The 12,509-nt window shown below is 41.9% G+C and overlaps 1 protein-coding gene across 1 annotated transcript in view; it reads left to right on the top strand.

The window, feature by feature from the left end:
* LOC118332440 (probable E3 ubiquitin-protein ligase HERC1) overlaps positions 1 to 9,951 on the top strand; it is a 40,568-nt gene extending 30,617 nt beyond the window's left edge. The window contains 25 exon segments of the mRNA XM_035667724.1: positions 140 to 367; positions 746 to 873; positions 1,020 to 1,219; positions 1,429 to 1,543; positions 1,719 to 1,850; positions 2,003 to 2,101; positions 2,633 to 2,806; positions 2,895 to 3,179; positions 3,795 to 3,860; positions 4,031 to 4,156; positions 4,253 to 4,391; positions 4,634 to 4,815; positions 5,099 to 5,254; positions 5,344 to 5,466; positions 5,603 to 5,705; positions 5,965 to 6,134; positions 6,249 to 6,387; positions 6,479 to 6,648; positions 6,769 to 6,938; positions 7,024 to 7,189; positions 7,304 to 7,380; positions 7,494 to 7,746; positions 7,841 to 7,993; positions 9,017 to 9,322; positions 9,418 to 9,951. Coding sequence (XP_035523617.1) covers positions 140 to 367; positions 746 to 873; positions 1,020 to 1,219; positions 1,429 to 1,543; positions 1,719 to 1,850; positions 2,003 to 2,101; positions 2,633 to 2,806; positions 2,895 to 3,179; positions 3,795 to 3,860; positions 4,031 to 4,156; positions 4,253 to 4,391; positions 4,634 to 4,815; positions 5,099 to 5,254; positions 5,344 to 5,466; positions 5,603 to 5,705; positions 5,965 to 6,134; positions 6,249 to 6,387; positions 6,479 to 6,648; positions 6,769 to 6,938; positions 7,024 to 7,189; positions 7,304 to 7,380; positions 7,494 to 7,746; positions 7,841 to 7,993; positions 9,017 to 9,322; positions 9,418 to 9,603 — 4,046 coding nt within the window. The 3' untranslated portion in view covers positions 9,604 to 9,951.
* Positions 9,952 to 12,509: the final 2,558 nt, after the last annotated feature.

The following is a 12,509-nucleotide window of genomic DNA, read 5'->3' as shown; positions in this document are numbered from 1 at the left end:
AGCACAGAAAGACCTTTATTCCTCAGCAGCTGAGAACAATAAGCAAAACACATTTTTGAGTAGGGGGGAACTTGAAAGAGTTGTAATATGCAAAATAATGAGAACAGTAGCTTCTACAATGTTTCTGTTACTTTTACAGGATCCCACTGTCATGTGGAGGCTCAGATGTCTCGGGTCACAGCCCTCTGCTGGGCTCAGGCCTTTAGCTTGTGGCTTCTCGACCAGCAAACAGCCTGTAAGAACAAACCTGCTGAGAGCCTGTTGGTGGGACGGTTGGATGGCTCCCTCTGCTGGCTGCAGGTCACAATGCAGGAGATCGACCTGCATGTAAAGAGCACTGAACTCACCCATTGCCGCAGGAAAGAGGGTGTGGAAACTGCTACACACACACAAACATTACTTTTGTGTTATTACTTACTCTAACAAAATGAAATATATTTAATGAATTATAGAGGGAGGCATTACAGTAAGACAGTGACACACAAATAAGATTTAGACTGTTTTATTGAATTATTTACCCTAATGTTGTCACTGTTAATTGTCCATTTATTTAATCAGTTGCCAGTATCTACTAAAAGAGGTGGCGCAGTGACATTGTGGATTTTTTTGGTTTGGACAAAGCTAGGCTAAGCTAATTTAAGCTTACTGCCTGCTTCCTGTAGCTTCATATTTAGCATTGAGACATGTTGGTGGTGGTATGGATCTTCTCTTTAAGAGAATGTTATTTTCCTCTGGTCTCTCCTAGCTCCCCAGTGTGTCGCCTGGCACAGTGAGGACAAGCCTTTTGCAGTGGGGTATCCTAATGGAAAGATCCTCTTGGCCACAACTGAGACGTATGAGAATGAACAGCCTGTAGTACTCTCCGTCTTCCAGGTTTGTTTGAAAAATGCAGTCCAAACTCATGTTAACTGCCGTATGCTGAAGAGCTCAGCAAGAAAGACGCAATTGTATATACTTCCTAGGTGACGTTGTTGTCACATAAAATCATTTTCAACTCTGTCCCTCCCTTCACTCTACAGGACAATGTGAGTTCTCTAAAATGGGATCCCACAGGACACTTGCTGCTCTGTTTGGGGAGGTCAGAGGTAGTAAAGATACTGGGACGCTTTGGGGGCACGTGGGTGACCCTCCACTCACTAATTCACACCAGCACCGTTAACATCGCTGAATGGTGCCCACTCGCTGGCAGAGCACCTGATCCCAGGCTCATGATGGCTGCGTGAGTCTACATAATGAATTATTCTTGCTTTCTTTGTGGATATTGTGCCTCTTTCTTTGCAGTAGCATTAACTTAACAACAAAAACCTTAACAATGCCACAGTACAAAGAAAGTAAAGGAAGACTGCTGTAATCTGATACAGCAACATTCATTTCAAGTTTCATGTGTTTGTTGTACATTCTCTTTTAACTCTTTCAATGTTCCTATAGAGGTTGCCAGAATGGCTCAGTGCATGTCTGGACATTGCCACAGGGTGGTACCGCTGTATCTCTGCCCAACATATTGAACAGCCCCCCAAGTCAGGATAAAGGAGCTGATATCAAGGTCAGTTTGGATCTGCTGTTGGAATACCTTTTTTGCAGCCCTGGTTCTACTTATATCTTGACATTTCATTTATAATACAATTTTATCAGGACTTTATGTCCCAGTTTATCACTTTGATTTTGACTAGTGATGCCTCTGATCATTTCTAATCATCCAGTTCTGCTTATTTTTACAGCAGGAGAGTGCAAAGTGTGTGTTTGTACTTCATGGCCACATTACGGCAGTGAAGTCCCTTTCATTTTGCTCCAGTGGACTGGCTTTGGTCTCTGGAGGGATAGGGGGACTGCTCAACATCTGGTCCTTACAGGTCAGAAAACCACATTCACTGTTGCTGCCACTTCTTGACCTGGAATCAGACCACTTGCTTAACAGTCAACATTACAGGACAGCTCAAGTGTTATTGTGTAATTGTCTAATCTGTAAATCTGTCAGAAGTCTCATTTCCTTTTCATCTTGCAGGATGGTTCAGTCTCACAGACTGTTACAGGTTTGGGTTCAGTTGTCAATACTTCCTGGATACCAAACTTGGGTGTAGCGGCCTGTTTTGGGAGGTCGAAGGTAATTTGAATCTCATAACTTCAGTTTCCATCAAACATTAAAGGAATTGTTTTACATTTCGGGAAATAACTTGCTGAGAGTGAGATGAGAAGATCAAAACTCTCTTATTTGTACGTTCAGGAGATGGTCATCTTAGCTTGGCACAAATACTGGCAGCAGGGGGATACAGCTAGCCACAACTTATTATTTTTACATCAGGTTTCCCCAGTTTAGTTTCCTGCTAATCTAAGCTAACCTTCTCTTGTATTTAATTTCTTTATTAAGCATACAGACAGTGGTGGTATCAATCTTCTCATCTAACTTTTGACAAGAAATCAATTAGGTGTGTTTTCCAAAATGTTCAGCTATCTTCTAGGGTAGAAGAAAATCCTTCCAGAAAATCATGGTGCTTTTCTTCATACACTTCTATAGTAATGTTAATTTCTGTGTTATTTATCAGTTTATTACTATAAGAGCTGATGTAAAGAAAAAATGCCCACACGTTTGCCTGTGTCACTTTACAGTTCTGTTCTGTCATTGTTTCTTCCCTAGGATGTTTTGTTGATCTGCTGCACCCCTGACTGGATCAGTCAAAATCACGTGCTTGCTTCCTGTCGCATGGTCCTCAGAAGCCAGAACATCCTGGGTCTAAATCGGGCCCCTTGTTTGGCCGTCTTCCTGGAGAGGCTGCCCTTGCTCTTGCAGGAGCAGTACAACTACGAGCGGGTCATTACTGAAACTACATTTTAAAGTTGTTTTTGTGTTGTTTACTGTCAACTGAGACATGACTTTACATGTTTTTCTCTTGATGCAGAGCCATGTGGCAGCCAGTGACCAGCTAGTCCACAGTGCCTTCCTGCAGAGCCTGGCCTCCTTGACTGTTGGTCTCTCCTTAGAGAAACACCTGTGTCGTTATCCACGTCCTCCACACCACACCAGTCCTGATGTCCACTCCTACCCGTCAGAGTGGAGTTGGCTTGCCACTTACGCCACTACTGTCCGCAGTGCTGAGGCCATTGCCAGCGGCACTGCATTCCCAGAATCCTTCATTGTTTCAGAGTTTCAGGAAGTGGATGACACTGAAATTACCAAGGCGCTGGTGAGTGGTGACAATCTTCGGTGTGCTATTGTTTGTTTAGGAAATGGTTAGATAAGTTTCTTTAATGTAGGCATCTGATGATAACCTGACTGCGCCAAATTGGTTTGTTTCACAGAACCATCTGCAAAGTCATTGTTGGAAACTGTTTGGAAAAGGGCAGGCACTTTGAAAAGAATTTCAGGTGTTTGTATGAACCATCTTCTATCACAAGTGAATTTCAACCAATCAGATCAATCAACCATATAATGTAGTCAAACTCTTAACGTAGCCAGTCTGGTGAAGAACCTTCAATGCCGTTCTTTGCTCTTCTTTTAGTGAAGAAATACTCTCCAGGTCTGATATAACTGATGCTAGCAGCATCCACACTAACCTCTATGGGAGCCGCCATCATTGTTTAATGAACAGTGTCTTCCCGCTGCGTCACACCTAGTTCCTACCCCGTAGCTGCCAGTACTTCCCCAAAAGACGCTGATTGGTTCAGCCCACTGTACCGGCCACAAACGCACAGACTGAAGCCTGGCAGGATGGATTCTTGCGTGATCTCATGAGTTTGCGATCTCGCCAGTCCAGATCCCTCGCAGTGTTAATCTATCGAGACACTTCTCTGTCTTCTAGGACAACAGTAAGTGGAGCTTCAGGATGGATGAACAGCTGATGTCATGGGCCACCACCAGACCAGAGGTAACAGCTTAGCCATCTTAAAACAGTACACAGTGGATTCTTTTTAAAAACAATTTTTAAACAAAGGAAAGATGAATTCTCTTTAATTTACCTTCTGTCTGCAGAGTAGTATTTTTTTTTAGCTGGAGAGTGTTGTAATAGATTTGTGTTTCACCTGTTGTGTTTCTTAGGACTGGCAACAAGGGGGGAAGAGTGAGGTGTACTTGTGGGGGAATGGACGTTACGGACAGTTGGCAGGAATGGGAACCAACCTCATGATGCCCACTCTTGCACCCTCTCTGTTACAGACACAACAGGTAGCAACTGTTTCACTGAAGACCCAGACTTTGCCCTTGATTGCTACCATTTTCTCATTTTTTTTTGCCTTTGTGGGTTTTTTCATTGTCATCTAGGTTGTGTGTGGGCAGAACTGTTCCTTCCTTGTCCAGTCCAATGGGACTGTACTGGCTGTAGGAGAAGGACAATATGGCAGACTGGGCCAGGGGAATTCTGACGATCTCTATGTCCCCACTATTATCTCTGCTTTTCAAGGTACAATATTCATCTAGGGCCTAAGAGCTCAACTCTGGGCTGCTGTTAGAGGTTGTTACACATTTTTATTCTTTGCGTCAAACAATGTTTTTATCCACAGCAGAAAGGGGAGAAATAAGTTTTTGCATTACAGCATTACAATTTGATGTGGTAGCTTTTACTTAGGACTAATTGTTGATTATTTGTCTCCTCATTCTTACTTTTATAAGCTGAGCTTTACTGACTCTTTAATCTGTGGGCAGGGTATGTGGTGATTCAACTGGTGACGTCCTGTGGATCCGACGGACACTCCATGGCCCTGACTGAGACTGGGGAGGTGTTCAGTTGGGGAGACGGAGATTTCGGAAAACTGGGCCATGGCAATAGTGAAAGGCAGAGGAGACCCAAACAGATTGAGGCCTTACAAGGAGAAGACATTGTTCAGGTAAACGAGATAAGGAGATAAACCTGCCTTGAGATTGAAGCGTTAGGAATTATGTGCCTTTATATAATAGGCTATCTTTGCACATATTGTATTATATAGTCTTGTATTTTGTAAAGCACTTTGTAACTCGGGTTTTGAGAGGCATTATAGAAATAAAGTTTAGTAGTAGTAGCAGTAGCAATAGTAGTGTTTATAAAAAACACTTTATTTGAAATCAGCAAGCAACATGTTAAAGACTAAACTCTAATTGAAGTGTAAGGCATAAACTCTGTTGTCTTCCCAGCTTGCTTGTGGTTTCCGGCACTCAGCTGTGGTAACAGCAGATGGGAAACTGTTCACCTTCGGCAGTGGTGAATCTGGTCGTCTGGGTCAACGGTCAACATCCAACAAGATGTTGCCTGAGAGGGTGGCGGCCCTAGAAGGATATCATGTGGGACAAGTAAGAAATCGACCGTGTGTGCTTGTTTCAGTCTACAGTGAATTGATTAAAACATAACTAAACAAAGCTAACTTGGTTACCTTTCTCAGGTGTCATGTGGTCTCAACCACACACTGGTGCTGTCCCTTGATGGCATGATTGTGTGGGCATTTGGAGATGGGGATTATGGCAAATTGGGAACAGGTTCCTCTACAGCAAAATATTATCCTCAGGTAAGTTACCAGTGACAACAGCTCAAATGTAGGAGAAGTTTGCTTCAGTGGAGAAGTCAAGCTTACACTATCATTGCCTCTTTTGTGTGCTTTTATATAGTGTTGATGAATACTTTTTGGCTGATCCTATTTTCAGAAAGTGGAGCAGCTTTGCAACAAGGGAATTAAGAAGGTCAGTTGTGGAACTCAGTTCTCTGTGGCGTTGGCCTGTGATGGACATGTGTACACATTTGGACAAGGTACATTTTATTTTGAAGGAGGATTGTGAAAACGTCTGCATTATTAGTAACTATTGTTGTATTTTGAAGGGGTCAATTTGAGAATTCAGTGGATATTTAAGTAATTAGAAACTACAGTAATTAGTTTCCTAAATTGTTTTGGACAATGGTTATTATGTGTGATGACATGCAAAACTGTAAAACAAATACCTGACACGTAGGGAATGTTCTCTTCAAATAGAAGAGTGTGTCACTTGGCTTCTTTCTGTCCATCCTTCAGAGCGCCTGATCGGCCTCCCGGACTCCATGCTGAAGAATAAATCCTGCCCCCAGGTGGTGCCATCTCTGGAGGGACTGTTCATAGAAGACATTGCTGTGGGCTGTGAACATGTGCTCGCTCTGTCTTCCACTGGAGACGTCTATGCCTGGGGCTGCAACAGCGAGGGACAGGTGACCAACAATACTCTATTATAAAATTATACACGTTGACACTGAAGTTTGCTTTCATTGCACGTCAGAAGCACTGTCAAGCCTGTATTGTTGTCTTTTATGTGTGTGTTCCAGCTTGGCCTTGGACACTCCAACCCAGTGAAAGAGCCCACACTCATAACAAGCCTCCAGGGGAAAAACATCAGACAGATCTCTGCTGGCCGCTGCCACAGTTCCGCATGGACCACCCCTTCTACCTCGATGAAAAACTCAGGTACACACACACAGTCCTACACATACACTTTGCAGCTATGATCCATTAAGAGAATATACTCGGGACTCTCATTTGTTACCTTCATCTCCAGGTGGCCCTGGAAATTTCCAGTTAGGCCTTCCCCAGTCAGTCCCTCCCCAGTACAACACTCTGAAAGACTGCAGCCCTGGGGTCCTTAGCATGCGTCTCAGGGTACTCTACAACTTTTCTGATCTCATGTACAAGTCCTGGAGGCTGCTCAACCTGGACGCTAAGAATCCGGTAATCTCTGACCATTTTTAATATGTTAAAAGAACAGATGACTTTTCCTCACTATCATTTTTCATTGTGATGCCTCATTCACTTCCTCATATTTTATTCCCTGTCCCTTCCCCTATCCAGGTGTCCACTTCACGCTATACTTCAGGGACGACCGCCATCATTCGGGGGGAGCTCAGAGGCCTTCTATCACCCAAGGTCAACACTCTGCCTCTGGTGCGCTCCATTGGCAGAACAATGACCCAGGGCAAAACATATGGGCCACAGATCACAGTGAAACGGATTTCCACAAGGTAAGGATGACTATGATATTCCATAATATAGTTGAATGCAATTTTATGTTAGTGTGTGTTTATCAAAACTTTTACACTTCCACAGAGGCCGTTCGAGCAAGCCAATTTTTGTACAGATTGCGAAGCAAGTGGTGAGCCTGAATCCTCTGGAGCTGCGGCTTCCATCACGAGCGTGGAAGGTCAAGCTTGTCGGAGAGGGAGCCGACGATGCCGGGGGAGTGTTTGATGACACCATCACTGAGATGTGCCAGGTAGGATGGAAACTACACAGAGAAGGTCTAAGAGCAACATAAATAGCTAATAATGCAGCCTGGAATAATGTTATCTTTTTTGTAAATTGACAAGTTTCAATGTGTTTTCACCAGGAGTTGCAGTCTGGTGTGGTGGAGCTTCTGATTCATACTCCCAACAGCTTTGCAGATGTGGGCAGTAACACTGACAGGTGCACAGTTTGTAGTCATCTTCTGACAGACCAACCAAAAGAGTATAAGTATAACAGGACATTACATTTTCTAAACAATCTTTACCTCTTGCATTGGCTGCGTACCTTCACAGGTTCCTGTTGAACCCAGCGGCATTCTCAGAGGATCACATGGTCCAGTTCCGCTTTCTGGGCATCCTCATGGCTGTGGCTATCCGCACCAAGAAACCTCTGGACTTACATCTGGCTCCTTGGGTGTGGAAACAGCTCTGCTCGATGCCTTTGGGAGGGCCTGACCTGGAGGAGGTTGACCTGCTCACCTACCGCACCCTCCAAGGCATCCTTCACCTGGAAAACAGTGGAATCACGGAGGATAATTTTCACGTGGTGAGATGACAGTAGATCTGAAAGAAATTTAACAACATTTTTATTCTGGGTCTACACTAACCTTTTTTCACTCCTGCCATACCTCTCTTTGAAGATGATCCCGCTGGATTCGTTTATGGCCCACAGTGCAGATGGAAGGCTGGTACCTGTGGTTCCTGGAGGTCAAAACATCTCCCTGACCTTTACCAACCGGACTGAATATGTGGAGAGAGCTCTGGACTACAGGCTGCATGAAATGGATTCACAGGTGTGAAGAGCTGAACTTATGGAGAGTTGTTTTAGGTGTATCCGGCAGACCTGTTCAGCTGTAACCATATGACCTGGAAGAATGCAAACTGCTACACATTTGAACATCAGGGAATATTGTTTCTTTTTAGGATACATCAAAGTGATGAGTCTATTTCATGTGTCATAAGTTCTCCCTTGGTCCCCATCATGTAGTCCTCAGTAGCGTGTACTGTCTAGTATTACACAAGCTGTGACAGAGACCGGAGGAAGAGACATCATACTCCCTATCAGCAAACTGAACGCTGTCAAAAAGTCATTACCAAACAGAAACCCTTTTTTTCTAATTTGAAGCTACATTATGCTGAATGTTATTTCTGCAGTCAAGGTCAAACGAACCGATTGACGCATGCTCCCTTACATAGGCAACTTGTGCACATGTTGTTTGATACTGATTGTACTGGCAAAAGCTCTTTTAATCAAATGATGGAGAGGATTCAAAGTAACAGGAAAACGGACAAATGGAGTAGGATAGAAATTTTAGCTGAAACAATTGGTTGATTAATCCATTAGTCAATCAGAAGAATCTGCAAGAATTTTGATAATCAATTAATTGTTTGTCATTTTTAAAGAATTCATTGGTTCCAGTCTGTTAAAATACACTAAGACTAAAAAGAAATGGAAATAGTGATTATTTGCTGCCCTAGTATAAACCTTAACAAATATCTCAAACCCTCAGAAAGTAAACTTTTCCTTTTAAAGCATTAAGTTGAGACTTTAAAGTGGCTGGTTTAAAAATCTAAACTTCAAACAAACTCATTTCTTTTCACTAAATTCACCAAACAGACCTAGCCCACATAGGCAATAATGTTGTACTTTGGTGTGGATTTTTCTCTGTATCTCAAACTCTGCATCCATATTAAACACCCAGTCTGCCTACCAGTTTCCATCAATGCTCACTAGACAGCCTGTTTGTTGTACTGTTGTTGTTCCCTTTATCTCGTCCTCAGAAGTATCAAAGCTGACGTTGTTCTGTTGTGTCCAGGTGGCAGCAGTCAGAGAGGGCATGTCCACCATCATCCCTGTGCCCCTCCTCTCCCTGCTGACAGCACAGCAGCTGGAGCAGCTGGTCTGTGGCCTGCCAGAGGTCTCCGTTGAGATGCTAAAGAAGCTGGTGCGTTACCGTGACATCACAGAGAGCCACCAGCTTATTGGCTGGTTTTGGCAGAGCTTGGAGGAGTTCACCAATGAGGAGCGAGTGCTTTTCCTACGTTTTGTTTCTGGCCGGTCCAGGTTGCCTTCCAACCCAGCTGACATCACGCAGAAGTTCCAAATCATCAAGGTTGATAGGGTGAGGTCATCGCTAGCAAAGTAACAAGATCAAAAGCGCAAACAAGTATTAATAGCACAAACAATAAACTTATTTTCCCTTATCATTCCCTTCAGCCCGTCAACGGCCTCCCTACTGCTCAGACCTGCTTCTTCCTGTTCCGGCTGCCCCCTTACACGAGCCAGGCTATCCTCGCTGAGCGTCTGCGTTACTCCATCCACAATTGCCCCTCCATCGACATGGACAACTACATGCTGACACACAACACCGACCCAGCAGACAGCTCCGACACCGAGGACTGAGGCAGCCAGCTGTGTCCAATAGGGTGATGAATGTATCTACTCCCATGCCATGCACATTATGCACTGAACACAGATTTTTATTCGCCAAACCTATATGGTAGTATACTGTTTATATGTTGGTTGATTTAAAGATATGTGTAGTTTTGGTTTTCCAACTGTGCAAGGTGTTGTAATTATGCTTACTCTGAATCAAAACTACAGGGATACAGAATAAGATTTTTAAAAATATAGGTGAATAAGCCACAATAAAGGAGTTAATGTGCCTGTTTGTTTGAAAATATGTAATAATTTAATGACCTGTCCCACACAGACAGTATTATTGTAAAATAAAGAGTGTTTAAATAAGGATTTTGGTGTATTTTATTTGAAATATCTGCATCCAAATTGAAAGGTATACATCACGACAAGTACATACATTAAGATCATGAACTAAGTAAATATTCTCTTAAGTAAGTGGTCAGATTGTGGCTAACCGAATAAACATATCTTTGATCATCGTGTCATATTTCCAATCAAATCAAAAAATAAGTGATTATCTGTAATGCTGTGTGTTGTGGGTTTCTCATACTTTATGTTCCTACAGTAGTTAATTTACATGGGCAAATATAGCTAATTAATATTAGATTGAGATCAATATAATTGTGTATGATTATCATGGAAACAAATGTCTACTGACATCAATACAAAGTGTGTAAACAAAATATCTGCTCAGCCCATACTTCATAGATCCATATCTGAAGTATGGGCTGAGCAGATTTTACAAGGCAACTTATTGATAAAAGTAAATTCCATTAGGGTCATTTTTTTTAATCAATTGTCAGTTAGGGTTCTCTGATCAACACTGACAAAGATTTGAGGACATTCAAACAGAATTGGAGCAGAACATTGTCCACCACCCTGTACTACAGAAATATATTTTTAAACTCTAAAGAAGTGTTGTCTATATTTACAACAGAAGTCTAATTGATAATTTCTGATGTTGAAGTCAGTCAACCTTCTCTAAATTTTTTTTTAATTTTGGGCATTTCAGAATTATTGGGAATGAGAGGTCAATAACATTGACATTCCAATCCATGAAGTAGATGTTGAGATATTTCACTGAAATAAGTAAAAAACCTTTACCTGCTGGTGGCGCTAGATAAAAAGTCTGATGATCGCCAAAGTCGTTAGGATTCATCATCACAGGACCTTGAGTATTGGTACCAAATTTCAGGGCAATGCATCCAATAGTTGTAAGATTTTGTACTTTGAATCAGAAATGTATCATAATGTAAATCTAATGAGGTACTAGAGGAAAGGTCAGGAGAACACCAAAGTCAGTAGGGCCGACATTGCCATAGAGCCAAACTGCTAGCATGCAATATTACTAGCTTTTTCTGAACAAAAGAGCAGGTATTATGTCCCTGAAAACTAGAGGCAAGCAACAATCAAATGTATAGTTATTATTTATTTTAAAAACTCAGTGCTTATTGCTTTATTGCTAAATCAACCTGATTGGTGCATGGAAGTACATGACATTAAGTTTTTCCAGCAGAGGCCCACCAACTACAAACCAGTCAGAAGAACAAACACACAAATAGAGAAATCACTCAGGTGAAAAACTGGCAGAAAAGAATGTGCTTACGTAGAAAACCAGCATTCATTTTAAAGAAGCTGATTGAGCAAATAGATTTTCAGGCCCTTTAAGCCTTTTTATTACATTTCCATTTACCACATTAAGGCAAATAACACACAAAGCAACAACTTCCCTTAATACAAAAAGAGATCTTAATTCAATTCCCCTGAATTTAATGTTGTCCTGAGTCAGCACAGCTGGTGTGTCTGCAATTTGTCTGTGCTAGTGAGAGGTACGTCTGCTGTGACCTTATTACCCATCTGTTTCCCTGTGTGCGGTGTGGCCAATAAGGCAGAATTCACCCTGCAGTCAGCAGCTCTGCAGCTGAGAGAGGGAGGCTTTTTCAAGAGAGCCCTCGCCAGGTATAAATATAACATCCATCTATCAACTTAACAAGTACACAAATTTGGAAAGGCCAAAAAAAAAAGGGGGAAAAAAAGGATTTGTTTTCAAATATTTGGTACAGCTGAATTAAACGGCCTGGAGTCTACCATATATTTGTACTGTGATGCAGGTGTGAATTAATGTATTTTATATTAAATACCTTTGCAAATGTGTGTAGACACAAAGATTATTTAGGGAGAAAAGGGAGGGTAGTGTCCTCCCTGTTCTCCCGCACTATGTTGTAACGTAGATCCACCCACACAAATACAATCGCAAACAAAAATATCCTGGCTGGAATTATATGCTTGAACAAATTTTAAATCAGATTTAGACCTCTTTGTCAAAAAGGGATTATCTGGACCTGAAAGGAACTTTGAACTCTCTGCAAAATGAAAATGTGTCTTCACTTTTATTTCTTCATCTGTGGCAGTAAGTGCATTAATTCTACCTAAAAGCTGACATTGAAAATGAACCCTTTATGCAACTAAATTAGCATATTCTCTGTCAGTGGTATCCAATCTTTTTTTTTATTCAGGACTTGCTGCAAAAGCACTGACATAGATGGGAAACCTCTTATGAACTCAATAGCACCCCATTAATCACATAAGCCAAGGCTCTAAAATCCATATTTAATAAAGACAGATAATATATAATATAATAAATAATATTCCTGCAGCTGCAAAACCTTTGCTGTATAGTAATTAGGACTGTCAGATCAATAGTGTGGACATACTACCTTTAGTTTTCATTATCAAAGTGTAGACCTGGTTATGAATATGTAATGCTTCCTATTCCCACAGGAGGGCAGTCTGGTTGTTGCCCTTAGATGTACTTATGCACAATGCAAGTTCAAGAGAGCATTGAGAATAAGCAGAAATCATCATCAGCACACACACGCACGCACGCA

Source organism: Morone saxatilis, unplaced genomic scaffold (genome assembly GCF_004916995.1).
Source record: "Morone saxatilis isolate NCDOM2014 unplaced genomic scaffold, NCSU_SB_2.0 Contig21, whole genome shotgun sequence".
Taxonomy (NCBI): Eukaryota; Metazoa; Chordata; class Actinopteri; family Moronidae; genus Morone; species Morone saxatilis.
This window is presented reverse-complemented; position numbering and strand designations above follow the sequence as displayed.